Source organism: Glycine max, chromosome 3 (assembly GCF_000004515.6).
Source record: "Glycine max cultivar Williams 82 chromosome 3, Glycine_max_v4.0, whole genome shotgun sequence".
Classification (NCBI taxonomy): domain Eukaryota; kingdom Viridiplantae; phylum Streptophyta; class Magnoliopsida; order Fabales; family Fabaceae; genus Glycine; species Glycine max.
In genome coordinates, this window is record NC_016090.4 from 40,082,682 (window position 1) to 40,109,917 (window position 27,236).

At 32.4% G+C, this 27,236-nt stretch overlaps 4 protein-coding genes and 1 non-coding gene across 5 annotated transcripts; 4 read left to right on the forward strand and 1 right to left on the reverse strand.

The window, feature by feature from the left end:
- The first annotated feature begins 6,904 nt into the window (after positions 1-6,904).
- LOC100815366 (uncharacterized) lies at positions 6,905-8,337 on the forward strand. Its single transcript, XM_003521315.5, has 3 exons — positions 6,905-7,164; positions 7,274-7,394; positions 7,569-8,337. Exons 1-3 carry the CDS (start codon positions 7,088-7,090, stop codon positions 7,992-7,994), a joined length of 624 nt encoding a protein of 207 aa, XP_003521363.3. The 5' UTR covers positions 6,905-7,087; the 3' UTR covers positions 7,995-8,337.
- Positions 8,338-13,281: 4,944 nt separating this feature from the next.
- LOC100815902 (probable protein phosphatase 2C 38) lies at positions 13,282-16,295 on the forward strand. The gene is made up of 5 exons (XM_003521316.4): positions 13,282-13,877; positions 13,963-14,377; positions 14,980-15,347; positions 15,676-15,912; positions 16,008-16,295. Exons 2-5 carry the CDS (start codon positions 14,089-14,091, stop codon positions 16,185-16,187), a joined length of 1,074 nt encoding a protein of 357 aa, XP_003521364.1. The 5' UTR covers positions 13,282-13,877; positions 13,963-14,088; the 3' UTR covers positions 16,188-16,295.
- A 1,459-nt stretch (positions 16,296-17,754) lies between these two features.
- LOC100816435 (protein MODIFIER OF SNC1 11) lies at positions 17,755-20,292 on the reverse strand. The gene is made up of 6 exons (XM_003521317.5): positions 19,876-20,292; positions 19,709-19,786; positions 19,479-19,607; positions 19,312-19,372; positions 19,141-19,214; positions 17,755-19,016 (listed from the first exon to the last, which is right to left on the reverse strand). Exons 1-5 carry the CDS (start codon positions 20,139-20,141, stop codon positions 19,179-19,181), a joined length of 570 nt encoding a protein of 189 aa, XP_003521365.1. The 5' UTR covers positions 20,142-20,292; the 3' UTR covers positions 17,755-19,016; positions 19,141-19,178.
- Positions 20,293-21,191: 899 nt separating this feature from the next.
- On the forward strand, positions 21,192-23,878 carry GSTL1 (glutathione S-transferase). Its single transcript, NM_001255211.3, has 10 exons — positions 21,192-21,262; positions 21,365-21,439; positions 21,583-21,643; positions 22,154-22,240; positions 22,332-22,430; positions 22,521-22,623; positions 22,705-22,781; positions 23,024-23,131; positions 23,310-23,390; positions 23,517-23,878. Exons 1-10 carry the CDS (start codon positions 21,252-21,254, stop codon positions 23,520-23,522), a joined length of 708 nt encoding a protein of 235 aa, NP_001242140.2. The 5' UTR covers positions 21,192-21,251; the 3' UTR covers positions 23,523-23,878.
- Positions 23,879-23,943: 65 nt separating this feature from the next.
- Positions 23,944-24,010, forward strand: MIR10199 (microRNA MIR10199). The gene has a single exon (NR_161657.1). It is a non-coding gene; the product is annotated as a microRNA MIR10199 (primary transcript).
- The last annotated feature ends 3,226 nt before the right edge of the window (positions 24,011-27,236 follow it).

The window sequence follows — 27,236 nt, forward strand, 5'->3', positions numbered from 1 at the left end:
TGACAAAAGACTTAGATAAGGAGATCCGTTGATCCTAGTTTAAGATTGTGACAGAAAGATTAAGTGAAATGATGAGGGAAGCTATAAAGAAGTTTATTCACAAGTTATCATGTGGGAGAGCATAAAGTTCCGATCAACCTTTTACAATATATGGATGATACCATTTTTATTGGAGAAGCCACTTTGGTCAATGTGGTGACTATGAAAAGCATGCTTAGAGGGTTTGAGCTTGTCTTCGGGCTTAAAGTCAATTTTCTTTAAAAGCTGGTTTGATACCATTGGGGTACTGGTTGAAAACATGGAAATGTATACTCAATTGTTGAATTGCTTGACTTTAGATTTTTCTTTTGTGTACTTAGGTATCCCCATTGCCATAGGTACAAACCCTAGGAAACCTATTGTTGATAAGTATGCAAAAATTTGTCTAGTTGGAAACATAAAACTTTGTGTATGACGGGGAGAGTGTGTCTCATTAATTTCGTTTTGTCATTATCTTTGTTTTTCTTGTCTTTTTTTAGAATTCCTAGGAGGGTGGGTAAATGTCTTATTCAAATCCAAAGAAATTTTTTGTGGGTATGAGAGGAAAAAAATAAAATTTGTTGGAAAAGTTGGGACAACTTGTGTCTTCCTAAAGAGAAAGGGGGTCTTGGCATCAAAAGTACTTTTCGTTTTAATTTAGCACTTGTGCCGAAATGAAGGTGGGAGCTTATGAGGGAGAAAGAATGAAGGTTTATGGTGTGGTGTGTTGGGATCATTATGAGGGATGGAGGGGTCTAGAAAAAGAGGAGATATCAAAATCATTTTCTATATGGTGGAGGGATTTGTGTAAAACTTGTGGTGGATTAAATGAGTCCAAATGGTTTGATGATATGGTTGTGAGGAAAGTGGGAAAAGGAGACAAAACTCAGTTTTGGAAGGATATTTGGGTGGGAAATCAATCGTTGGCAAGTGAGTACCCAAGATTGTTCTTAAATTCTCTTCAAAAGGACGAGTATGGAGCCAATTCAATATGGGGTAGTGAGATGAGGGAGTCTGGAGGTGGAATTGTGCTTGGCGGAGAGAGTGGTTTGTGGGAGGGTGACATGGTTGAGAACAGTTATGGGGGTGGGGGGGTCGTGTTGGTTGAGGGAGCGGAGGATTCTTGGTTGTGGCCACATGAACAATCTGGGTTAAGTCTTCATATAAGGCTTTGTGCGAAAGGATCGAGGATTCAAATATTAATGCACACTTTAGTTGATATGTGGAAAGTGAAACTTGCTCCTAAGGTGAACATTTTCCTATGGAGGATGATGAGAATCAGATTAACTAGTAGGGATAACTTGATGAGAAGAAACATAATTGGGGAAGATGGAGATTTGAGCTGCCTATTCTGTCAAAATTCCAATGAATTTGTAATACATTTGTCGTTTGGGTGTTTGCGGGTAGACGAAATTTGAAAAATTGTTATGCATGGCTGGGTATTAAAACTGCTTAATTTCCCATATCATTATTAGCAACATCGTATTCCTTTGGAGAACAAGTCATTACAAGCACGTTGGAGGTTCATATGGTGCAGCACTGCATGGGTGTTATGGACAGGAACAACATTGTTTTTAACGGTGGCCACTTTGATAAGCAGAAAATAGTACAGGAAATAATGTTCCAATCATGGACGTGGATTAAGGAATTTGACAAGTCTTTCTCCTACTCTTTTGTCCAGTGGAGCATGAATCCGGGTCTCTGCTTGTTGGGGCAATGAATCACGATAACGGTAGAATGGTGGATAAGCAAGGAAAAATGCAGGTATGCTAGGAAACAAAATTCTGGTATTGCCGGAATTCAACCACGTGCAAAAGGAGTAACAGGGGATGTCGGGTGGTGAAGTTAGAGAAATTAAAGGTGCAACAGTAGTTGATTTTGTCAATATGCTGATACATAAAACAACAATGAATGGTTGTTAGATTAACTTTCAAGAATGGTTGGTGAATATCATAATGGCTACAATGTGATTGGTTGGCACAAAGGCACCATGTGCTGATAGTGGCTTCGTGTAGGGCTGGAGGTTTTGTTGTTTTGACTCTAACTAGTAGATTGGATGATTTTTTGGGATAGTTTTATGGATGGGCTGAAACATGGTTCTTGATGCAGGATTCACAAGGAATAGTACATTATCTTGTAAATGGTTTTATCTGTGTCCTTTTATTTATATATATATATATATATTTGTTGATTGAAATATTAAAAATAATAACATTATAAAAATATGGTTTGTAATCGGATGTGATTGAATAACAACAAAACTACATGTATTATTTATTTATTTATTTAAAAAATATTTAATCACCACTATTTTTTTTATCATTTCAAAAAGTATTATACTGATCTGAATTATTCTACAAATAACACTTTCTGATAAAAACAATTGAAACGTGATATTATCTAATAAAAAATATATGTTTGAGAATTACTTATGTCAAGTTTGGACTTGTAACTAACGCCATAGAATGTCCTAAAGATTGGGTTTTATGAAATAATATGCCGGGTTCTGTCAAAAAAAGGTGTGGCACGATTTACTTCTAATCAAGTAATCATGTGAGTCTGTTGACAGTGTATGGTTTGACAAATGAGAGTCGAAGATGGTTGCACATTTGCATTGTAATGCGGACTGTAAAAGTTTTTTGAAAAAAGAAATGAGATGAAAATGAAATGACGTAATTTCAATTCAGGGTACATGGCTATGCATATATAATTCCATCAAATAGAAAACCCAGGAATATATTAAGTACCTGAATTTTTCTATGATTTTTTTCTGGTATATGGTACAAATTACAAAAACCCAGCATATATGTGTGAGTCTTGGGTTTAATTCAACAAATGGGAGCTTCCTGTCCTGTACCAAATTCTGTCGCATACTTACTTGCAGTCTTACTTCCTCTGAGGAGGGAAAGAGGTACATGCTTATCAGCTTATGTAGTCAGAAAATTTTATGACCAAAATGTTATGTTGCCACTGCCATTATTTATTGCCATACTAATGACAAAGTAATTAAGTTGGGTTTTTTATCAATCACAATTCACAAGTCATATTAAAGAAGAATCATAACAACTTGGATAGTAATTATATATATATATATATATATATCGCTTTTTATGCTAAATATTCATGAAGATTCTAGTTTGGCACTTAGTTTCTATAGATACATATATAATCGAATACAACCTGGCCCAGTTGCAACAGCACTACAGCAGTATTAATTTTGGCAGCTTGTGCTCATTAGGGATTATTGACGAAGCTTGCAATATATTCAACATGCAAGAAGCAATTCTTGCAACGCAGTTCTTTTAATTAATCAAAAGCTTGAAATAACATTAAAATTACTTCGACAAATTAAAGGCTTAAGGACGCACGAATTATTAATACATGCAAGAGTTGTTGCTGTTCTCAAAATATACACTGCTAGCTAGTTGGATAGTATATGTTGCTGCTATGCATATTGTTTTTTGTTTCTCAGCAAAATAGCTATGCATATTCTTTGGGGTATTAAAAATTGACTGGGAACTTCAGTTATGGGTTTTGGGAACTTAAAATTGATTATGGATTTTAGTTACTTTTCTACGTGAGTATATGTTAGGAAGCAAAGTCTACTTTACACTACTCTACTCCTAACATTCTACTATTAAAAGAACTACAAAAATAAATATAAACTGAAATATTTTATTCATTGATCATAGGTAAAGATAAATACACTTATATAACCTAAGGAATATTAATTAGTGGATAACAATTATCCAAGTATTAACATTATATTATTTTAACATAAATAAAATAAAAACTATAATTTATAAATATCTAACTCCATCCTATATAACCTTTGAGTTACTTAATCATCCTTCTTTTCTGGTATAAAAGCTACCAAAAATTGTACCAATAAAAAATGCCAAAAGCACACTGACTTTTCTGGTAATTCCTTGATTTGTTTTGGATAATGGTGGAGTTGGAAACCCATTTCTAGCATTAGGCCAGTATAAACAAGTACTTTAGGTGCACTGCTTCAGTTGAACATTTGAAAGAGATGGATGTGTCCATGGCCAAATCTTGATTCCAACTGGGTGAGGTTCATTATATAAAGTTTCAAAATCACATTATATATAGATCGAGCTTTCCTTTACCCACACCATGATATTTATCTTAATATCTCCCACCCGGCCAGCTAGTGATCGGGGCATTGCCACTTGCTATGGCACTAAATTATAGTAGCGGTAGATCGACATGTATGGAAATTAGCTTAGACAACATATTTATGATATGAATTAATGTAATCATATATTGTGGTGCGCTTTATTGTGAACGTTTTTAGTTGGGTTGGAAAGCTCTCGATCATAAGCAATAGAGATTTTGGTTCTCCAAGTTTATTCAACTTAATTAAGTCTACTCTCTTTAAATTAAGCAAATTTAATTAGTTCCTCCACGACTTTCTTTTACCTAATATTAACCTTCACATTCTCATTTTCTATCTAAATATTTGATGAGTTGACGACGGATTAATTTGTTTTAATAACATTTTTAAAAGTTTAGAAATCATTATTTAGTGAATTTTTGAAGAAAAACAAATTTAAAGGAATTTATAAGAAGTGAGATTAGGGTTTAAGAGGGGAAAATTGGAGAAATTTTTTTTAGGTCAAACATCTTGATGCTTGTATTAGTGAGTTTTGAATGGAAGGTTTAAAACAATTTCATTGAATCAATTTATGAAGATATTGAGTTGTAAATGAAAACTTGAGGATTTCAAGTAAAAAATTAATGAACCATTGAATTACTTTTGTCACAATATATTTTTTTGTGATAATGTTAAAAGTTTATAATAATTTATACATATTATTTAATCTGCTAAATTCTCATTACATTTTTGTCACTATATTATTAATAGTAGTTTATAAACAATTGAGAGTGTATTTTATTCTCGAAAATATATTTATTTTATTTTATTTTTTCTCTTTATCTTATAGTACACTTTTGTATTAGGTTGGTTAGATCTTCACATGCATGTGGAAAGATATTCATTAAATAAAGTAATAAAGACGAACCCGCTCCCCGACAATCCTCACTAAAATGTTTACATAAGAAGATGGAAGCACATGATGGCAGCAATGTTGTTAACAATTGGACTTGGGTTTGTGACCCTACTCAAAAGGAGGGATAGTATGCCCTTAAATAGAAATGGAGTGGTTCAGGCAAAATGTCAAATAATAAAGGTGGAAGTTTAGAGTTCTTTCTTTGCATTTGTTTATGGATAGAATTTCTTTAATGCATGTAGTTAGGTGGAAGGCTTTGATGATTCATCATGTATCGCAAAATCAAGTAAATAAACTGCCACTAATAATGCTAATCCATTTCTTTGAGTGCAATGCAACCCTAATACGAAACCTCATAATGATAATTTATTGTTCAGTGTTTAGAGTTTTAATGGAAACATGAATTTGAACACTTCCGCTACTACTTTCTAGAATGCACGCATAGTTTGGTATGATAATAACGACTTGGGCCTACTCGCCCATTTGGTATGTTGTACCCATAGTTCTCTTCGTGGTTGTCAATACTACAATGGTCAATGAGGAATGAAGGCTAAGGATCCCTACAATATCCAATTCTAAGGAAATATGCTCTATTTTTAGAATAATTACTTTAAAACACACACATATAACAAAAAAATGTATAATTTAGAGGAAAAAATAATTTATTAATAGTTATATTAACTGATATAACTTACTTTTTCATTATTAATATTAATATATTATAATTATAAACCAGAGAAAATCAACTAACATGGGTTATTTCTTTCCGATCAAAGGTTTCGAGTTTTAGTCTTCTCTTTCAAAAAATATATATATAGTAAAAAAATTAGTAATATATTTTTTTGATATCACACAAAAAATTATTTCATTATTAATTTTAGTTTTTTAAGTATATTTTATTAGTTGATAATGTTTTTTTTACACTGATAATACATATACATGAAACATTTTTTATATACTGAAACCTGCAGACAAAGAAAGAAGTTCTATCCAAATCAAGCAGAAGGTTAATCATTCGGGCAATGTAAATTTATAGTTGCGATTGATTTAGAAAATTACTTTTTTTTCCTGCTTGGTCGCCTGCAAAGCTCTGTTCATTGGTTATTGAAACTTGAAGTTTTTATTATTATTTATTATATTATAAGCCTTAAGAATTTTTTGAAGCTAGAGATCGCCCGTGAGACGATATATATTGATATAATATTACGGAGATGAGATGGTGGAAAAAACTAAGGAGATTAGGCATTAAACTGAGCATATAAGGGAAGGATGTGCATAATAAATAATATTGCGTATTAATATGGTGCACAAATGATAAATATCTTTTCTCAAGTAATACGGCTTTTGTTTAATCCACTAGATTTAGTAGTTTACACATGACTGTAGATTTTAATCTCATTGAGGTCATTATAAAAATAAAAAAAACTTTCTTTAAAATATTTTTTACAAGAGACTATTGATTTCAAGTTGCAATCCATGATGCAACTATGTCAGTAATAAAAAAAAACTATCATTTTTAATGATAATGCATAACTCGAGCATTATAATCATCGATCGAGAACTTTAAATTAACATGAACTAAAAGAAATTCAAGCTATGTCTTGCCATTTTACAAGATTATATAAAATTATATTATTCATATAATTTTTTAATCTCTATTACATCAGTCATTTTATATAACATATGTTTACAATATTGTTATTTTTTCTCTATACAAGTATATGATACTTGCATTTCCTTTTTTTATTATTATGATTATGATACTTGTATTTCTTATCCTTCTTAAACCTCTCTAATTATAAAAACACATACAAAAAAGTTTCTTACAAATACGTTCTGTTCTGCACAGCACCGATTGGCATATTTTTTAATCTGTACAGTTACACAATACGTGTTCTCTTTTCAAATAAACCAGAATCATCACCTTTTCTTGTTTTCTATAAAACAACAGTGACAGTGACAAGAGAAACTTTCAGTTCTGATCTGAAGCCGTGATCATAGACAGCACTACTAGCACTTTTCTGCAACACTCAAAGATGGCAACTTGCTGTGGCCTAAGGTCCGATAATAAGCCAATAACAGCTGCCACTATTAAGCAGAACCACGCATGGAGGTGGATTTCTAAATTCTCTCTCACACATTACTCTTTAAAATGTGCTATCTCACTGGCAAGGAAAAAAAGAAATAAAATGGAACTCACATTGTTCAAATGGTTGTTTCAGTGGCAAGAACATGGAAGGACATAATGGTTTGGATACTCTAGAGTGCCTCAGAGGGAGATTACTAGCAGAGAGACATGCTTCAAGGGTGGCAAAAGAAGAAGCAGAATCATTGGGCAACAAGGTAATTTCATACATTGCTAGTTGTTTCATTCAAGAGACAATTTAGATTAAGGAAAGAAAATGGCATTGCTATTGTGTTTTCTGAAGCATTCTAGTTTTTGCTAGAAAACTTTTTTATTAGATTTTATTTCACTCCCTAAAATTGAAGAGAAAAAAATTATTGGGTGGTTTGCAGTTTGTTGAGCTGGAAAAGAAGCTTAAAGAAGAGATAAAACTAAGAGACAAAGCAGAAAGAAAGCTTAAGCTTTTGAAGAAGAAGCTTGAGTGTTTCAATAATGTGACCACCCCATCATGGCAAAAATCTCCTTCGTCTGAGATATGTGAAGATTCTTGCGGATCATCCTTATGTAGTGCTGTTTCTAGAGATTCAGAAGCAAATGAAACGAAGCTAGTTCATACAGTGAATCCAGCTTTGTTAGAAAATGAAGTCCACAACCACTATGTAGCAGAAGAATGTGTACTCGTTCAGACCCATAATAGTCCATTGACTACCAAAGATTGTAATTCAGACCAAAGTAACTTCCTCCCTCAAATTTTGGGCAATAATCCAAATCAAAGCTCAGATAATTTGAAGAATGATGGAAACAGGTGTCCAAGATGAAATTGGAATCATTGCATTTGACGAAAAATTTGGATCTTATAATTGAATATTTATTGGCTGATTTTGTTTGGCTCTATGTCAGGCTTTCACTTTCAAGCTCGAAATCATTGCCAAAAGGTTATAATTCATTGTAGCTCAAATCCAAGCCCAACTAAAGCTTTCCCTGAAAATATTTGCCATAACTCAAATCCAATTTAATAATAGCAGGTATTACATTCGAACATGCATTGCGGAGACATTATGCTGAGTAGTTTTTATCCTTCAATTTAATTTCTTTGTGATGGCAACCAATTTTGAACTTGGGGATATGTTTCAGGCTTTAAACTCAAAATCACCATAACTTACTGTCCCTACTTGCTGTGACTTTTCCAGTAACATAACTGGCCACTTGTAATAAAAACCATTTAATGGAAGAGTACTTGAAGCTCTAGATTTAAGTTGGGAATTCAAGTCCAATGATTTAAGTTGCCGATATTAACCTTATAGAATGCATATTGAGATAGTAATAATGCTAAGTTGTTTCTATATTAATGAATGTTTGGAGGTGAGAAATATATAGAATGCAAATTAATTTGATGGGAACAGCATTAGACCGTGTGGCCCTTGGTAATAACTAATACTATTAAGTTATTAAGATCACTAGCAGAAGAGTAATAAAGCTCATGTGAGTTATGGTTTCGTTTATCACATAAAGCATGTGAAAGTGAGGATTTGGTGTTAGTTCTAGGATTTTGACTTTGGGGTACAACTCTTTTGGCCATGCTGTTTTCTTGTGCCTTTCTTTCTATAGTGTGTGCACTTCTGGAAAATTTCGATTCATTGAATGCAGTCATCACTTGATTCCTGTGAGGTAGTAACTTCCATTTACATTAGGCAGAAAAAAAAAAGGAAAAAGAAAGCCGGTTCGATTTTCTCTGCTAACAACTACATTCTAACAAACTAACATTTAATTATAGAAAGAAAAGCTTTCATTTACATTATCATAGTTGGACTTGCTGGTTTATAGACTGAAAAATCATAACAGGAGAATTTTATGATTTGCTGCTTTAGCATACATCACTGATCACTTGGCAACCATCACAAACATTCACGCTGGACAAACGTGCCCACACATGGATGGTTAGGGATCGAGTTTATCAGGTTAAGAGTGTAAACTCGAGAGACCAAGTCAACCGAGTGTGTTCAAGTTTACTTGAATGAAATAAATTTAAAACTTGAGTTTGTCTTGATTAGATTTTCTTTACTAGATTTTTCCTTAAAATAATATTTCATTTGCTTATTTAATGTTTAATGTATGCTTTTATATTAAAAAGTAAAGTAAAATTATGATAAAATACCATTTTATATTTATAAAAATGACTAAAGATGAGAGATGCTTTTTTTATGATGAAAATGATATATTTTTTTTGGATAAAATTTATAAATATTGATTTAAAATATGACTCTTGAAAATTGACATTAGGTAAATAGTGTGTATATAAAATAATAATAAATAAAATTATAATTTTTTAGGTAAATTTAATCAATAAAACTGTATTTAAATGAAATGTGTGTGATCATCAAAAACATAAATTAGTTTACCGTGTATTAATATGCAGTTATGTTAAATATTGGAAGAGTTATTTTATAGGCCATAATAATTATAAAAAGGTCAAATATGATTGTTTTTTTCCGGAGGATATTTGCGATATCAAATTGAATTCACAATGTAAAATCTTTTGCATTCATAATACATATTCATTAAACTCCAAATTGAATAAGAGTTTTAGCAACTGTTATGGTATTATGTAGTGAAATTTGCTCTATAGATAAATTTAAAACTTCTGAACTTACTTCCTTTTAATTTGACTCAGATCCCTCCTCATTCTAATTTTCTAATTTGTTCGATCCCACCTTGTTCTTGTCTTCTTTCACCAATCTCTTTCTCAATCATCAATTTTTTGTAAAAAAATAAATCCTTGATGAAGTAAATACCCTTGGAATTGTTGGCCTCATATTGAAAAGAATTACATAAATTTGGAAACGAAATCTCAAGAATTAGAGTTAAGGTTTCTAAAATTAGGATTTAGGAATATGAGAGCGATATGAAGATATAGGTGTCATAAAATCATTCACATCAACTCCATATCATATTATATGAGGTAAGTTGAATGTCACTTTCACAAATAATAGAAGTATTGGAAGGATTATGCGGAAATGAAAAAGGGTTTTTGAGAAATTCATTAAAATCATAAATTTCTCGAAAAATAAAAAATTTATTTAAGCCATTGGGGTATAATACACTAGCTAGTTAAAGAGTTGTTGGGCATTTTAGTCTTACTACCTTGGAAATAAAGGAAGCATGATGACTTGCTTCACAAAGAAAGACCAGCAATTGACCTATATATGACAAGTAACATGCATTCTAATAATCGAGCATCCCATGTACTAGTGTTATTGTATTATTAAAAGTTCTGTTGCAAAGTTTTTGCTAGCAATCCAGATCTTCTAGGAGTCTTAAAATGAAATTGACCTCTTGCAAATGAAAATCTTAGAATAGATCATCAGTGATTTAAATTTAGTTTTAATATTTTATCATTAAATAAATTATTTTCAAGAATTATTTGAGATCTTCTATGTTTAGAAAAATTACGCAAGATATTGAACATTCACGCAAATCTCAACCATGTTTAAAAAAGTAAACCCAAGTATAATTATCTCAAATTCTTCATAAATTTTGGAGTAGAAACATATGGATAATTATAAAAAAAAAAATATGATAAGGTAAAAAATATTATCTATTAACTTGTTCAAAAGTACGAAAAATTATGAGAAAGGGCATATGATTAATCCACACAAATTTGTAAGGATTAATTTATTAATTTAATCAATTGATTAATTAATGTGTTTAAATTAAGATTGAATTGTTTGAATAATATAAAAAATTATTAATCACGACGACAATTATTTTTTTAGTCGGTAAAGTGTACAAATATTTATTTTATGGTAAATTAAGATAGAAATATGAAAAATTCAAAATCAAAAGTAACTATCCTTAATAAAATAATCTTATTGTGTAATAAGTTATGGTGATCAAGTCACATCTCATATGTACGATTTTCATTTATGAAATTCCATTATTAAAAAAAAAAGACACTATTTGTTCTGTTGTACATACAGGACTTCAAAGATCAGGAGCCATATGTTTCTCTATCATAAATTCATAATCTTAACGAATTCTGTTATGCTTTTGATTTAACTTTTTTATTTATTAACTTTATTAATAAATTAGCACAAAATATTTCATATAAGATTTTTTTTTGTCAAGCAAATATTTCATATAAGATACTATCATCTTTAAAATGTCTCTACCACTAGAGTCGGCCTGGTAGGGAGTTACGTAATATGCATGAGACTTAAATTTTAATCTCGGTATAATTATTGTTCACACAAAAAAGAAAACTTTAAAATAACTCTCTTAATTAATTTTTTTAATAAATATATTCGTTATGGGTTGAACTTAGGTTCAATCCATAAAATGATCAATCTTGATCCGATCATTGAGTCACCATGTTAACCAAGGTCAATACTAAAAACAACATTCTTAACATACACTTGTGATTTAGTGTGAACACTGGATCAAGTCTAAAATAAAGTTACCCGGTCCGTTGATATCCTAAGACAAAGTATTATTGCTTGTGAGATCCAGGCCTTGGTTTTCATACTAAGAAATTTAGCCACCTCACATCTCTATAAATATAATCAATGTCACTAGTATTATTTTGGTGAAATTCTTATTGATTTTAGTATGTGAGAATTTCATGGTGTCTCAACCTCATTGGGGAACTAACCACATTAAGAAGACTACAAACCTCAGTTCACTTAGAACACTTCCCATAAACATCTACTAAAGCTTAGTCTCAATCAACAGTCCACCTTAGACATGTCAGCTTAGTTTATCTCAAACAAATCAAAATTCATCAAAACCATTTAAAAAATAATTATAATCCAAAAAAAAAAAATCAACATCAGCAGAAAAGTATGGTAGAAATTTGAGGATGAGTACATGTTACTATCATTAATAATTTCTTTTGGATCTATGTTTTTCATGTTTCCATATTGAGTGAAGTTGAGTTGACAAGCCCACCTGCTAGCCTGACTATTCATTGAAAATCTTTTAATGCAATATATATGATGTATCATGCGGTCCTGTTTTTAAAACTATTCTATGAAGAGCTCACATCCAAATTTATTATAAGTGGAACCCATACATAACTATCATTCACTTTGCCAACATCCATAACCACAATATATAATGGCTAAATCCGTCTTAAAACCCCTTTTATATCCATAAACTAATGCTGGCTAACTAATACACGTTCACCAAATTATAAGATGACCACAAGTTTATATTGTTGGTTGAGGAATTAGAAATTAAAACCACAGTCTGTTGTCTACAGAGAATGCATGCACGATTTCAAGTTCCAAGATGTCTTATCCAAGTATCATATATTTTTGTGATGGCAACAGCTGAAGTCCCTCGTGACCCTTCCCTATCATAACTTTCAAAAGCTTATACCAAAGGGGTTGAGTTTATCAAAAGGGTTAATATCTCTTAACATATCAAATTAAGGTTTAAATCTCAGTCAGAAGTACTTACATTTAGTATATTATACGGTCTCCAATAAAATTGTCTTAAAAAAAAAGAAAAAAAGAAAAATGTTGATTCATGATGCAGTGAGTCGGTGACAGAAATTCCAGGCTGATCCATATCGAAATGAAATGACTACACAGGAGAAATTGGGTGAATGAATTTGGTACTGCATAGATAGATATGACCTGGCTTTTAACATGGTCCATTTTCTTTTCCTGGTAAAATTTGTTAGGTCAAAGCAAACGTGAACTTTGCCTTTTTACTTAAAATCTATTTGACCATCTGAAACATTTTTGTCCACAAAATCAATTAGGTAAGTAGTGTTAAAGTCTTAAAGAACCACTTTTAGACATATTTTACTCCTAATATTTTATAATTCACTTTCATTTTTCTTTATCAGATATTTACATTTAACTAGATTTTACACTTTTCTTAAAATTCAGACGTATAGGAATCAATCGATAATATGTTTGGTTCCAGTTTAATAATTATAACTTATGTATCTCAATTCTCAAATCTAACTCAATTATTTTTCAACGAGTTTTCAAACACGCTATTATTCTCAAGTAAAACAAATAGATATTTAACAGAAATCTCGAAAGAACTACTGTTACAGTTGAAAAGATCAAGTGCATGAACCAATTATGGTAAGAGGGTCAGCAAAACCGGTGGGCCCTAGACTCTAGATCTAGTAAAGTCATGAATTATCACGAAAGTTAAACCAGGGAAAAAAAAAAAAAACATGACGTTTACCCAGAAAAATGTAAAGTGGAAATTGTAGACAAGCAAAGTTACCTAACAAATGAGGATTATACCCTCTTTTAATGTGATGGAACTGAAATTTTCCCAGCCATGAAAACCTTGGGAACCCACATGGCCACAAAACTCATTAAAATCATGTGGGACAAACATATGAAAGGACATGAGTTACAATGTCAGACTTTGTAGTTTAAAATCTCTTTTCATTTTCTCATCCTTTAGATCTAGCCTCAGTGCTCTGAAGATCCTCTGTCAAAAAGATCCAAAACCCTTTTCTTATCCATTGTTTTGTTTCCTTTCATCACTCAAATCTTAGACCAACTCTGCCATATCGAGTCTTTTATGTGCTTTTACAGCTAAGTCTGTTGCTGAAAATTGGCACAACTCGAAGCTCCCAAGTGCATGCAGCTCAGGTTCAAGGTACATAGAACCAACACGCCATCAGTATTCTCTGAACTTGCATGAAAGCTACTTGCTTTTCTCATCCCAAGGTACACTTCTCAGTTAGTTTGGCCCATACCAACTTGGTTTTTAGCTAAAGGTTGTTCTTATCCTATGATGTCTGTTTTTTCCTAGGTACATACTATATAACAACTTCAGAAAAAAAAAAAAAAAAAGAGATCGTGTGAACTGTGAAGCATAAGCAGCTAAAGAAAAACTTGATTTTTTATTACTTTTAAAGGATTGTTGCAAAAAAAAACTATGGTTAGATTCTGCTGGAGACCAGCTGCGGTGGGTGATGATGGAGATGTGAATGGTCGAGTTGAAGGGCTTCTATGGTACAAGGATTTGGGGAACCATCTTTATGGAGATTTCTCAATGGCTGTGATTCAAGCTAATAGTTCATTAGAGGATCGTAGCCAACTTGAATCTGGACCATTGACTTCTGACTATTTGGGTCCTCAAGGAACCTTTGTAGGTGTATATGATGGTCATGGTGGCACCGCAGCCTCGCAGTTTGTCAGTGACAATCTTTTCTGCAATTTCAAAGGTATGTTATATATGCCCTTAACTTTATTTTATAAGCATATGTGTATTTATTGGAAGTATAGTATTTTTTTTCCTCTTGATACTTTTCAAATGAACTGAAGACTGCGAAAAGGCATTAATATGTTCTTCCTTAACCCATGTATTCAAAATTATAACCATTCACAACCAAAACTGCCAAGTAACATAATTCGAACAATTGGACCCTATTTTTTGACAGTGAAAACTGGATTGTTAATGATTTTAAGTATAAAGACCTATTTGAAAATCAAATTGAAACAAGTATCATGTATAAAGATAAGGATCTTGCTAACTAATATTGGTGAAGAAATTAAAAAAAAGAAAGTATTCAGTGTGAAAATCGTAGGAGAGAGTAAAAATGTCACGAACAATGAAATTTTATGCATCTCCATAAAAAAAAAAATTGCTTTTAGTTTCTTAATCAGTATCCTTAACCAGTATCCTTACCATACTGGTTGGTATTTGCCTAAAGACAACGTTAAATTGAAAAGATAGATGTTTAAGAAACTTACTCCATAACAAGCATAATTTTGTTCTCTCATTATTAATATCATTTGTGGTGATGCATTTTTCTGTGTGAAACAGATTTGGCTGGTGAACATCAAGGCATATCGGAGAATGTTATACAAAGTGCCTTTTCAGCAACAGAAGAGGGTTTTCTGTCTGTTGTGAGGAAACAGTGGCTAAGCAAGCCACAGATAGCATCCGCAGGTACATGTTGTTTGGCGGGGATAATTTGCAACGGCATGCTATACGTTGCAAATGCCGGAGACTCGAGGGCGGTGTTGGGGAGAGTGGAGAGAGCAACAAGGGAAACAACAGCTATCCAATTGTCTGCAGAGCACAACGTTAACATCCAAACTGAGAGAGATGATGTTCGGACCAAGCACCCTCATGATCCACAAATCGTGGTTATGAAACACAATGTTTGGCGTGTGAAAGGCATCATACAGGTACAAAGTCGATATATTCATGGCACTAGTTGTTAATGAGGAAGCTTTTTAGTGATCTTTTTCTTTATGAAAGATTAAAAAAAAAAACATGAGCATTTCTCTAAAAGTAACTGTTTATTCTAGAGCCAAACCCTTTAAGCAAGAAGACTCAAAAACTCAAAAAGTAAAAGTAACGTGCTTATATACCTATAGGGAGAATGATGAGTGCCATTCATGATTGGTCGGTCATGACTTATGATTGACATTGTTGAGAAGGCTATAAGCTACAACAACAACAACAAAATCGTGTTGATTCCAAGTTAACAGATTTATCATTTATCCTTTGCAGGTTTCAAGATCCATAGGTGATGCATATCTGAAGAAAGACGAATTTAATAGGGAGCCTCTACCGAACAAGTTTAGACTACCTGAACCCTTCTTCAAGCCAATTCTTAGTTATGAACCAGCAATATCAGTGCATAAACTTCGCCCTGAAGATCAATTTATCATCTTTGCTTCTGATGGTTTATGGGAGCAACTCAGCAACCAAGAGGTTGTGAATATAGTCAGCAACAGCCCTCGGAATGTAAGGTTCCTTTACCTCTCCATTAAAGTATGTTCTCTTATTATGCAATGCAAGAGTCCTCTATGAATATTAATGTTTTGTGATTCATGTAACAGGGAATTGCTAGGCGGCTTGTGAAAGCGGCGCTTCGAGTAGCGGCTAGGAAGAGAGAAATGAGAGTCTCAGACCTTCAAAAGATTGAACAAGGAGTGAGGAGACACTTCCACGATGACATTACAGTTATTGTTGTATTTCTAAATCACAAACTCATTGATAATAGCTCTCTCTTCAATTAGAGGAAGTTTTTAGTTCAAACAATTATGCGCTTCCTGTTTACTACAGAAATTGTTACCAAAAGATGAAAAAGAAGATACGCAAATAATATTAACATCACACTTCCACAACCGCAGCATACTTTTCCATGTCCTTAAAGCAGTTTGTGATTATTGTTGAAGCTTGAAGGTTATTATGGTTTGAATCTTTCAAAACCTGTGATCAAAGGATATACTGAAAAGAGGAGCATCTATACAGATTGTTCCCAACTCCACCACCAATAAATAAATAAACAGAAAAGTCATTGGTAGTATTTTTTTTTTATGTAGGAATTGAAGAGAGTGTCAGGAATTCTTATAATAATTCACTCATCATGTTCAATTAACTAAGTTAGATCTCCTTAACTAGTCATTGTAAATAGTAACAATTTACATATATGGAGACAAAAATAAAGCAATTATCACTATAAACAATCAAGTTTAAGACTTCTGTTCTGTTTTATGATCTGGTTAACGAGAAATATATTTTTTGTGCAATCTTGTGTTTACTACGACGAATCTACGCCCTCAGGACGCTCAAGAAAGGGCGCATAATAGCTGAGCTTAGTAATTTGCATACTAATTTGTCCTTGTAGGCATTATGGAAATGCATTCAGTATATTTCCCACACCACGAGCCAGCACCGAGGACAATAAGAAAAACGTTGTATCGAAAACTTGTTGCTTCTCTAGCTTGCGATTTTGAAAGTTCTAAACGCTAGTAGTGTTAAATACAGACTAAACCAAACATTTATCAGTGAGTCAGACAATGTGTTGCATTTGGAGACAACTGGTTTTTTTCGCTATTACATATCATCTATTATTCACTGACCTGTGACTTCTTTTTGTATTGTTATAAAACATAAGGAAAGAAATTAATGGTAAAAATAATTAGAAGAAAATGTTTACTAAAAATTTAACACTATCATCGGTTACAAATTTGTCGGAAATCACGGTATAAATACCACTAATGAAACTACTCTTGTAGCCAAGTTAGCTCAAGATCTTACGGAATTGGATAATTTGAACAACTATTCTAGTCCTGCAGTTCCATAGGTCATCAATAGTGCCGTGCAAAATTTTGATTTTTAAAGAAATCAAACCACTCCCCATAAAAAAATAAAATCAAACCATTATGGAAACAGTTCAGTTAATGTTTTTATAAAATTATTCATTTTTTTTCTCAAAACAGTTCAATTTTTACAATTTAAGTTCGTTATATTTTGGATCAGTTCAAAAAATTTTTTTACACCCGTATCAGGAATTCAACCTCGTTTAGAGCACCCTGATAAGTTTGGGAGGCTCAGACTGGGAATTGGAAGAAAATTCCACAGGTTATACCCCATCTTCTTAAGCTTAATCTCCCTTAAAAGATCGACGCTATAGAAAATTAAATATAAATGTGTTAAATTTTTTGTTTTGAAGATGTGTTTCACGAAAAAAAAAAATGTAATGTTTCGCATAAACTTGGGGGGTCATTTCTAAATATGAATCACATGAAGTAACGGTCCTTCCATTTATACTAGGCTAGCAAAATATATAACATTCAAACATTAGAACAAACAAAGCTTAAAATAAATTACAGGGTAATAATACAACAAAAAGTAAAGAGTTCCCTCCACATCCAGCCCTACAAATGTACAATTCCGAATTTTGGCAACCAAGTAAACAACGAAACATCTTCAAACTTCAAAGGGTTTAACTTATCTTAAGGTGACAGTAAAGATAATAAAAATTGGAAGCTACAGCCTTGAAAATAAACCGAGTTTTAAAACCGACTTGAAAACATACAGAATTCAGCCCCACCAAAACATTCAGCTAACTCTTTTCTTGAGTGCCAGAAGATAGTACCAGGAACTTGAGCCTCAACATTTCTGCCGATCCAAAGTAAAGTAGTGCAATAGCTCTATACCAAACATGATAACATTTCCACAAGGTACCCAAACATAGTATATTTATCCCCTTTTCAAGAAACATGCTTCTAATCAACGTGATGTGCTTTAAAAGCTACTTTCAAATAAGATCGAAAAACAATGAAGCAAAAAACACTAACAAACAACCTAAAGGAGACTAGGATTGAGGAAAAGCAATTTCAAACACAAGCCATCAGCCAATTTGACAGACAACCTAAAGAACACTACCCCCAAAACACCATTGTAAAACCAAAAGAAAAAAAAGTGATTCAAGATTAAGGATGATGAAATGTTAACTCTTAACTCTAACCCCTCTTCCCCTCAATGCCCAAAAGATGTATAGCATTAACCAGAAACAAGTTCATCCTACAAACAAGCTATATTCTATTTGAGGGCCTATTTTCTCATTTAATCATCACTCCTCCAAGACATATCAAGCAACAAAACCTATCCTAACATTACCTCATTCTGGATCAGCATGATGTTGGATAAAAAAAAACCTACCTTGTACTACCTTTTAGCACAATGATAATGATAATGATAAGGAACATTTCAAAAGCAGTAGATTAAAGACCACGATAAGGATGAAACTAATCAAGAAAAAGTTTTGTTTCTGCATATCTTCATCTATTAAATTCTTTTAGGCTGTAGATTCCAAAATTCAATTTTTTGAAGATTTTTAAGACAAGTAACCCTATGAAGATTTTTAAGCTGTCATCTATAAAGCCAACGCTACAACAAAACAAAAAACAAGCTTCTTCAGACCACTTGAATCTCTTCCATCTCATAGAGGAGGGCATCAGTGAACAAATGAAAGATAGGCACATCTGAGATTAATATGCTGAAAAGTAGAAACTGTGTGGAGGTTGCTCTTCAAATCTTGAACTGCTAAAAACTAAAAACTGCAGTAAAAGTTGAGGAAAAAAGTCTCATAATCCAAAAAAAAGAGAGAATAATATCACAAATCAGATATGCAATATGCCAAAGCAAAGGCTAATAAGCAAGAGCAAAAGATCATTGACTTACAAGAAAAAATCCTACAAATTAAAGACGCAAACTGTCATTCAGGTCCCTCCTCCAGCATTGCCTGCAATAGCAGCCTTGAAACAAAACAAACAGAACAACAGTCAACACAAAAATACATTTTTTTTCATCTTTGTATGACTCAAAGCATTGGAAGTGAAAAAAGGGTCTTACCGGCTCAATCTTTCCCTCACCATTAACATTAGCTATAGAAGTTGATGATGGATTCGCAAACCTGGGAAAGCAAAACAGAAAGACCTAATAAGACACCATGCATGCTTGATTTTTACAAACAATATGAATTGGGAGAAACAAAATTATGACATGTATGATGTACCCACCTAAGAGCCCTTGCTTTCCTCTTATCTTCTTCTTGAGGATCAACTTTGGAAGCAGGTGCAAACCTAGCAAGTCGAGCTTTCTTCTTTGCCTCTTCGTCAGAAGTTGTAGTAGGACTAGGCATTCCAAACCTGTGAAACAGGATAAGTAAAAGTGTTCATTTGCATTTCACAATGAAAAATAAATGATTCAGAGATTGTCAGGAAAAAAAAGGGGAAATAAAAAGTGATACCTTTCTGCCCTAGCCTTCCTCTTCAGCTCCTCCGATTTCGATGGCTCTGATCCCTGCGAAGCGGAACCAGTGCCGAATCTGCATGTAGAGAAAACGTCCAATTAAGACAAACCTAAATTACTAGGGCATCCAAATCAACACACTAATAGATAGATTTGGAATTGGACCTTTCGGCTCGGGAATTGCGCTTCTCTTTCTCGGACAACTGGACGGAAATGCCGAATCGCTCGGCGCGGCGCATTTTCTTCTGAATATCGGAGAGCGGAGCGTCGTTTCCAGAATCGGGCGGCGGGGAAGTTTTGGCGTCGGAGTCCTTAGTGTCGGCGGCGGCGTCGTCCTCGGTGGCAGGGATTGGATCTGGTTCGGTGGGGTCTAGGGTTTTGTTAGGGTTTTCCTGTGCAGGGTTGTTATTGTTGTCGGTAGGGGTTGTCATTGGAAGCGGGAGATGGATCGATCGAACGATTAACGATTCGGAAGAGGAATGAAAGGACGAAGCAGAGAATCAAACACCGAGATGGAATTGCAAGTGGCGTGGGATTCCTGTTCTAAATTGCAATTAAACAAATTGTTGATGTTATTACAGGAAATAGTAGTATAGTACATCTGAATTTTAATTTCTCGATTCTCTGCGTATGGGCTACTGGGCCTGGGCTGGAATAGTGAGTCCAACTACATACTATTCTAAAACACCATTTTAGAATGAGAATTTTGAAATGCAATAGGAGATGCATAATATAATTTAAATAAGGAAGTGTAGATTCAAATGTCCATACTACATGCTTCTCAATCTCCACCAATTTAATTCAAATTTTTCATGTTAGTTCGATTAGGTTACATTTTTAAATTTTTAATTTGATATTTTTTATAAAAAAATTATAATCCTATTGTATTATTTTTTAAGTTGAAAATTTCAATTAGAATGTAATTCTTTAAGACCATTTTTCATGTATGTTAATTATAATTTTTCATAGTAATTTAATTATAATTTTTCATGTATATTAAAAATATATTTAAGACCATTTCTAATTAATTAACCATGTAAAAATATCAAATAATTGATGTCAAATAACTAATTGGTCATGTATGAAAGTTAACACTTAAGTTGAAAAGTGGTAATTTGAATATCAAACAGTTGATATCATATATAGTACTAATTTTTATCTCATTTTTTGTAAGAATTCGTATATATAGACTTCTCAAAATTCAAAATGAACAACACCGCTTTAAGCAAGATTTGTTGCTTAATGAGAATTATTTGCAATTAACATAAAATAATTTTGCACCTCTTCCTTCAGATACGGCTACGCATTCATGAAAATCTTTGAATAGCTATTAGCCGCCAGACTCTCAAATCTCAAACGTACCTAATGCTTGGTGCCGCCCCCACTTGTGTAGAAATATCGTCACTGCTTGCGACTTCAAGCTTAACAGTACAAATTTAATTATGTCCTATAAATACAACATTCTCTTCTATGCGAGTGTCATTCAGTATTTGCTCTAAGTGTATTACTTGATCACCTTTTTTGAGAAAAGATATATATCAATGGCAACTCCGTAAGATTTATATCATACGTTTCTTTACTTTCTAAACAATTTTGGTGCATGGTAATTTGACCATTTCATCTTTTCTAAGCTTGTGTCCCTTTGTCAATTCAGGAGTGTGTTAGAAGTCCGCCCTCCTGCTTTAACTTCCATCTCTGAACCACTTCCATTTTTTGATGGAACCACAAGGTGTGGCATCTATCAATCAACTCTGTTTTTGTCAGTAATTATAGTCTTCCATTAATCCAATTACCCTATTGTCCATTATTTTGCTTCTTATTATAAATATAATAATCTAATTATGAGTGTGTTAACTTGGATTGTCTTTTCAGGTTATACATTTGCTATCTGTGCCCTTTTGCACAACGCGCATGGATAACTAGGAACTGTAAGGTTGTTTTCTTCACCATGCATCTTTTAGACAAGTGCTCTCATTTAACCTCTGTAAAATTTGAAGTATGTAAGTTGATTTTAGTACTCAATTTAGTTTAGATTTAATATATAAGTTAGTTTTTGAGCTATTTGAAACATTTTAATTAGAACCTTAAACCAAAAGGATTAGTAATTAGGTCTTGATTTACAATTTTTGTATTTAGACATCTGGTGTAAATAAAGCCCTCATAGATTTTTTTTCAAACAACATAAACTAATTTTAGACATTACAAATATTTTACAAGATCAAAGATTCAGTTATAAAAAAAATAGTTTAAAGATATAATTAAATTTTTCTATAAAAAAAAATCATGGGCTTACTGATTTATTTAACCTTCATTTTACCTTCTTGTTTTTTTTATTAAAAAATATCTCTGTTAAAATTTATCCCTAATATCTAGTTCTCTTTGAAATATCAATGAAAGCTTTGTCCCTTTTGTTTATTAATTAGTGATGATTTGTGAACTACAGGGACTGCAAGACAAGATCGAATTGGTTCCTATTGATCTTAAAAACAGGCCTGCTTGGTATAAGGAAAAAGTTTATCCCACGAATAAGGTAGAGATACCGTACGTGGTCATATATTAAGTGGTGAAAGCTATTTGATTTGCTTGATTGATCATATCACGTTCTTCTTCTTATGCTATAGGTACCTTCGTTGGAGCACAATAGCAAGGTTTTAGGAGAAAGTCTTGATTTGATAAGATATATAGATGCCAACTTTGAAGGGGCACCTCTATTCCCCACTGTAAGAACTATATATTAATATTAATTATTCCATACATTATTGCCAACCATTTCCTAGGGTATATGTCTGTTTTTAAATGGAATTTTCCAGGATCCTGCCAAGAGAGAATTTGGTGAGCAGTTGATATCCCATGTTGATACATTCACCAGTGGCATATACCCTACATTTAAAGGAGATCCTATACAACAAACCAGTAAGTTTTTAAAGTTTCTGAGTCAAAAGAAAATATGTTGAGATATTGGATGGTTTAAATTTGATATATAATTTGAATCAGGTGCTGCTTTTGATTACCTGGAGAATGCTCTTGGTAAATTTGATGATGGACCATTTTTCCTTGGTCAATTTAGTTTGGTAAGTTGACATTCTTATCAATCTTGAGATTTTTTTAAGTTCATTGGCCATTAAGAGCAATTGTATTCATTCACCAGAAAATTTTGTGGAATTCTGATTCATATATGATCTAGTTAGAAGGAAAATAGAAGCCCTTAATATATCATGATGTAATAAAAACATTGTTTTATTATAAGCAAAAATGCATGATATTTTTCCCCCAACCAACATTCTGATGATTTATAAATTGTGGTTATCATCAGGCGGATATTGCCTATGTTTCATTTCTTGAAAGGTTCCAAATTGTCTTCTCTGAAATTTTTAAGCACGACATCACAGCAGGAAGACCCAAACTAGCCACATGGATTCAGGTTCGTAGTTCTGTGCAATCCAAGAACATAGTAATTTGAAATTAATTAAGTTCGCATTCATCTATAAGATGAAATGGAATGGTCTATTTGAATAAGGCCCGACCATCCTCCTAATTTTGATTTCGTTAGATTTTTCTTTTCCAAAATATGTACATGATTTTGTCAATTGTTAATGCAGGAGGGGAATAAGATCGATGGTTATAAGCAGACAAAAGTTGACAGGGAGGAATATCTGGAAGCTTTCAAGAAAAAGTTTTTGGTATTATGAACTTCATTCATCAACTCATGATAAATTTTGGATCATTTTGTTTGAAAATTTGTGGTTGCTGTCTTGTTTATGCTTTTTGCTAGTTTGCTAAACGTTTTTCATGTTTATACTCTGTAGGCTTAACAGAGAACGTGAATTGCAGCCCCGCTGCATGGTGTTTAAAGATATGGAAATGTGGAATGCTTTTAAGATATAGTAGTCAATAAAGATTTATTTCCATTTGTGGAATGTATCAGAAAAGCAGCCCACAACACCAATCCAGCCCACTCATCAGGCCCAAGCTCAACATTGCTCCTAGAAGTTTCTAGAATATTTTTTGATGCTATGAACTGTTTATGCAGCTGTCATGTATAGCTGTTATTAGCTATCATTTTGCATAGGTGTCTTTTTAATAGATTCCTTCTTATCCTTTGATATAGCAATATATATTTTAATGTATGCTGCCAATGATTAATTCAAATGAAGTGAGCATTTCATCATTTTTGTCTAAGTTTTCATCCATAAACAGCTCATAGCATCAACAAATATACTAGAAACTGCTAGAAACTTCTAGGAGCAATGTTGAGCTTGGGCCTGATGAGTGGCAGTGGGCTGGCTTGTTGCTGTGGGCTGGCTTGCTGTTGTGGGCTACTTTTCTGATAGAATGCTTTTTCAGTTTAAAAATGATGTGTTCTATTTGCTTGTTACTTTGACTTCTCATTAATGCTTTTGTATGGGAACATCCAAATGTATAGTCCCGCAATCTATAATAAATAAGTTGAAGACAAGTTTGACTTGGAATTGGTGACTTGATGTTATGTGCTTATCATCAGTATATTTTGTTCTGATTTTTTTTTTTTACCTTAAAAGATAGACAACTTTTTTAAACCGAGTAGGAACATGTAAAATTATTCACAAGTTTCCATTAATCAATTAGCGAGTTAACTTTCACCTATTCTTTTAGCATACTCAACTGCATGCGATTGTTAGTTAAGTTATAGTAGAAGAGCCGCACGAGAATGAAATTGTAACTGGTTTATAAAATTTTGGAAACCTAGTTGGGATCATAAGCGCTTAGGTAAGGCTAGCAAACCTTCGTTTATAAAAAAAAATTACTGCAATATTTCTCACTTTTAAAATTAAGTTTTCCATCCCAAATTTTATTTAATAATTTATTTACGAAAAAAATGATAAAATGTGAAACGAGGTTAATTTGTATAAATTGAAATGAAAAAAAATATAAAATACTTTAATGAAATTAAGAAAAACAAAAAACCTCGCATAACTTTCAAAAATTTTACGCATTTTGCCAACAAATCTTTAAAATTTTGCACACTTTACCCTTATATTTTAGTTAAGCATATTTGTTTTGAAAATTAGGTGACAAGATACATGAAATTTTGATAATTTCATAACAAAATATGAAAAAAAGTTTAGTGACAAAATATGCAAAACTTAAAAAATTCAGTGACAAAATTTATAAAAAAAAAATGAAAAATGGATGACAAAAAGTGCAACTAAGGAAAATAGAAACAAAATAAGACAAATAAAAAGAGTTTTATCATTCAAGAAATGTTCGACATTCAACAATCATCTCAAATAAAGAAAGAAAGCACTATTCTAAACCACCCTTCACTTCAGTTAGCTTACAGATAGATTAATCTGTCAGAATTAATATGAAATTATCCCCGATAACTTGGTCAGTGGTTGACTCTGTTTCTTACCAATTGATGATGATAGATATATAATAATTTACAAATTAAAAGACATTATTAATTCATTATACACTACCAAAGACAAAAGCTGCTTCTTATAACATTCACACTTAGTATGAAAACTAAAGGCAAAGAAATCATCACTCTGGTGCCAGCACGGGACTAAAAATTTAATGTAAAAACTAAGCAACGGTTTCCTTGAATGTAGCAAGTAAACGCCTCTCTTCTTTGCATCATTTATCAGATCGCTAGCATTTCGCAAAATCATTAGATCAATGGCTACTGCTTAAGAATTTAATTATTTCTTTCAATTCATATTCCCAAATCCAAATTTTGGTGACTGTTTATCTGAATCAATTCGTTTCCTCCTACGCTTGGTGCCAACCTCTCTTTGATGGAACAATCAGGATAATTCACCCTGTTTTCATGGTTTTGTTTCGAGGTTTGCAACTTTGCATGACCATAGATTTTCTAATTCAATGGATTTGGGGACAAGCGTGATTTCTGATCCAGAAACAAAAAAAAATATTCTCATATTGGACCCTTTTTATCTTTTAGGTTGTACATGAGTTATTCGTGCCCATCTGCACAACGAGTATGGATCACTAGGAACACAAGGTTATTTTCTCTATCTGTCTAAAGTATTTGTTCACCCATTCCTGTGTTTGCTAGAATAATTGATTTATTTTTTTGTACGTTAGGGTTTACAAGACAAGATCAAATTGGTTCCTATTGACCTTATGAACAAGCCTGCTTGGTATAAATTGACTGAATAAGGTAGGTAATCTTAGGGGGGAGGGGGTAATTATTTTTATAAAGCAATGAAAATTTGACTGAATTATTTGATTATTCATCATGTTTTCCTTATATATATATATATGATAGGTGCCATCTCTTGAACACAATGGAAAAGTTTTAGCAGAGTATTGACTTGATTAAATATGTAGATGCAAATTTTGAAGGACCGTCATTATTTCCTAACGTAAGAATAAAAACATTAGCTTATTCATGATAAAAATTCTCTTTCCCCTAACTCTTATTCCTATTCGATAATAGGATAACCATGTTAAGAATAGATTTTTCAGGACCCTATCAAGAAGGAATCCGGAGAGGAACTAATAAAGTATGTTGATACTTTTACCAAAGATATATTCGGTTCATTCAAAGGCGATCCTACAACACAAATCAGTGAGAATTAAAATGATTACGTGGAGAATTCTCTTGGTAAATTTGATGATGGGCCTTTCTTCTTTGGCGAATTTAGTTTGGTAAGTTAAAAAAAAAGTTAGGAGACTTGAAAATTAGATTGGTTAGCAAGTCATCTTTGAGGAATTAAGTAGTCATTTGATATCTTGATAGATAAATTTTGCAGCCATGGCCATGATTAGAGTTTTTCATTCTTAAACAAATAAATAATTTATGGTAATTATCAGGTGGATATTTCACTGAAAGGTTCTAAATTGTCTTCTCTGAAGTATTCAAGCATGACATGACATTACAGTTGGAAGACCTAAATTAGCAACATGGACTAAGGTATTTCAGAATATTCTTTGACTTTCTTACTCAACCTAAATAATAATAATAATAATAATTCAAAATTCATGTCTAACATAAATCAAATTATTATTTTCATTTGCTCTTGAAGTCACCTTACTCTGAAAATAAAACTCTAAGGGTCCACATTTGACCACTTTTGATAGAAGTTAGGCCACAATGATAAACTAAAAAAAATTAGATGACTGGTCTAATTAACAATTTTTTACAGGAGTTGAACAATAACGATGCTTATAAGCAAACAAAATTGCTTGATCCACAACAGTTCGTTGACTTTATCAAAAAACGCTTCTTGGTACTGTATATAATTCATTTTTATTGTAATTAATTTCAAGTTTATATATACTTCTTATCTCTTTATTAATAAAAAATGTTATTATTATGCAGGGTCAGTAATATCATCATATATACAGAAGCAGGTGTCTATGACATTATCCACAAAGTGAGAGGTGAATGCATCATAAAATGATTTAAGTTTTTTACTACAAACTTATAGGCTTGTGCATGTAATGGCCAGCGATGCCAATAGTTTGAATTTGTTATAGCAGTAATACTATTTCTGTACTAACGTGTAATGCAGTGTGTAATA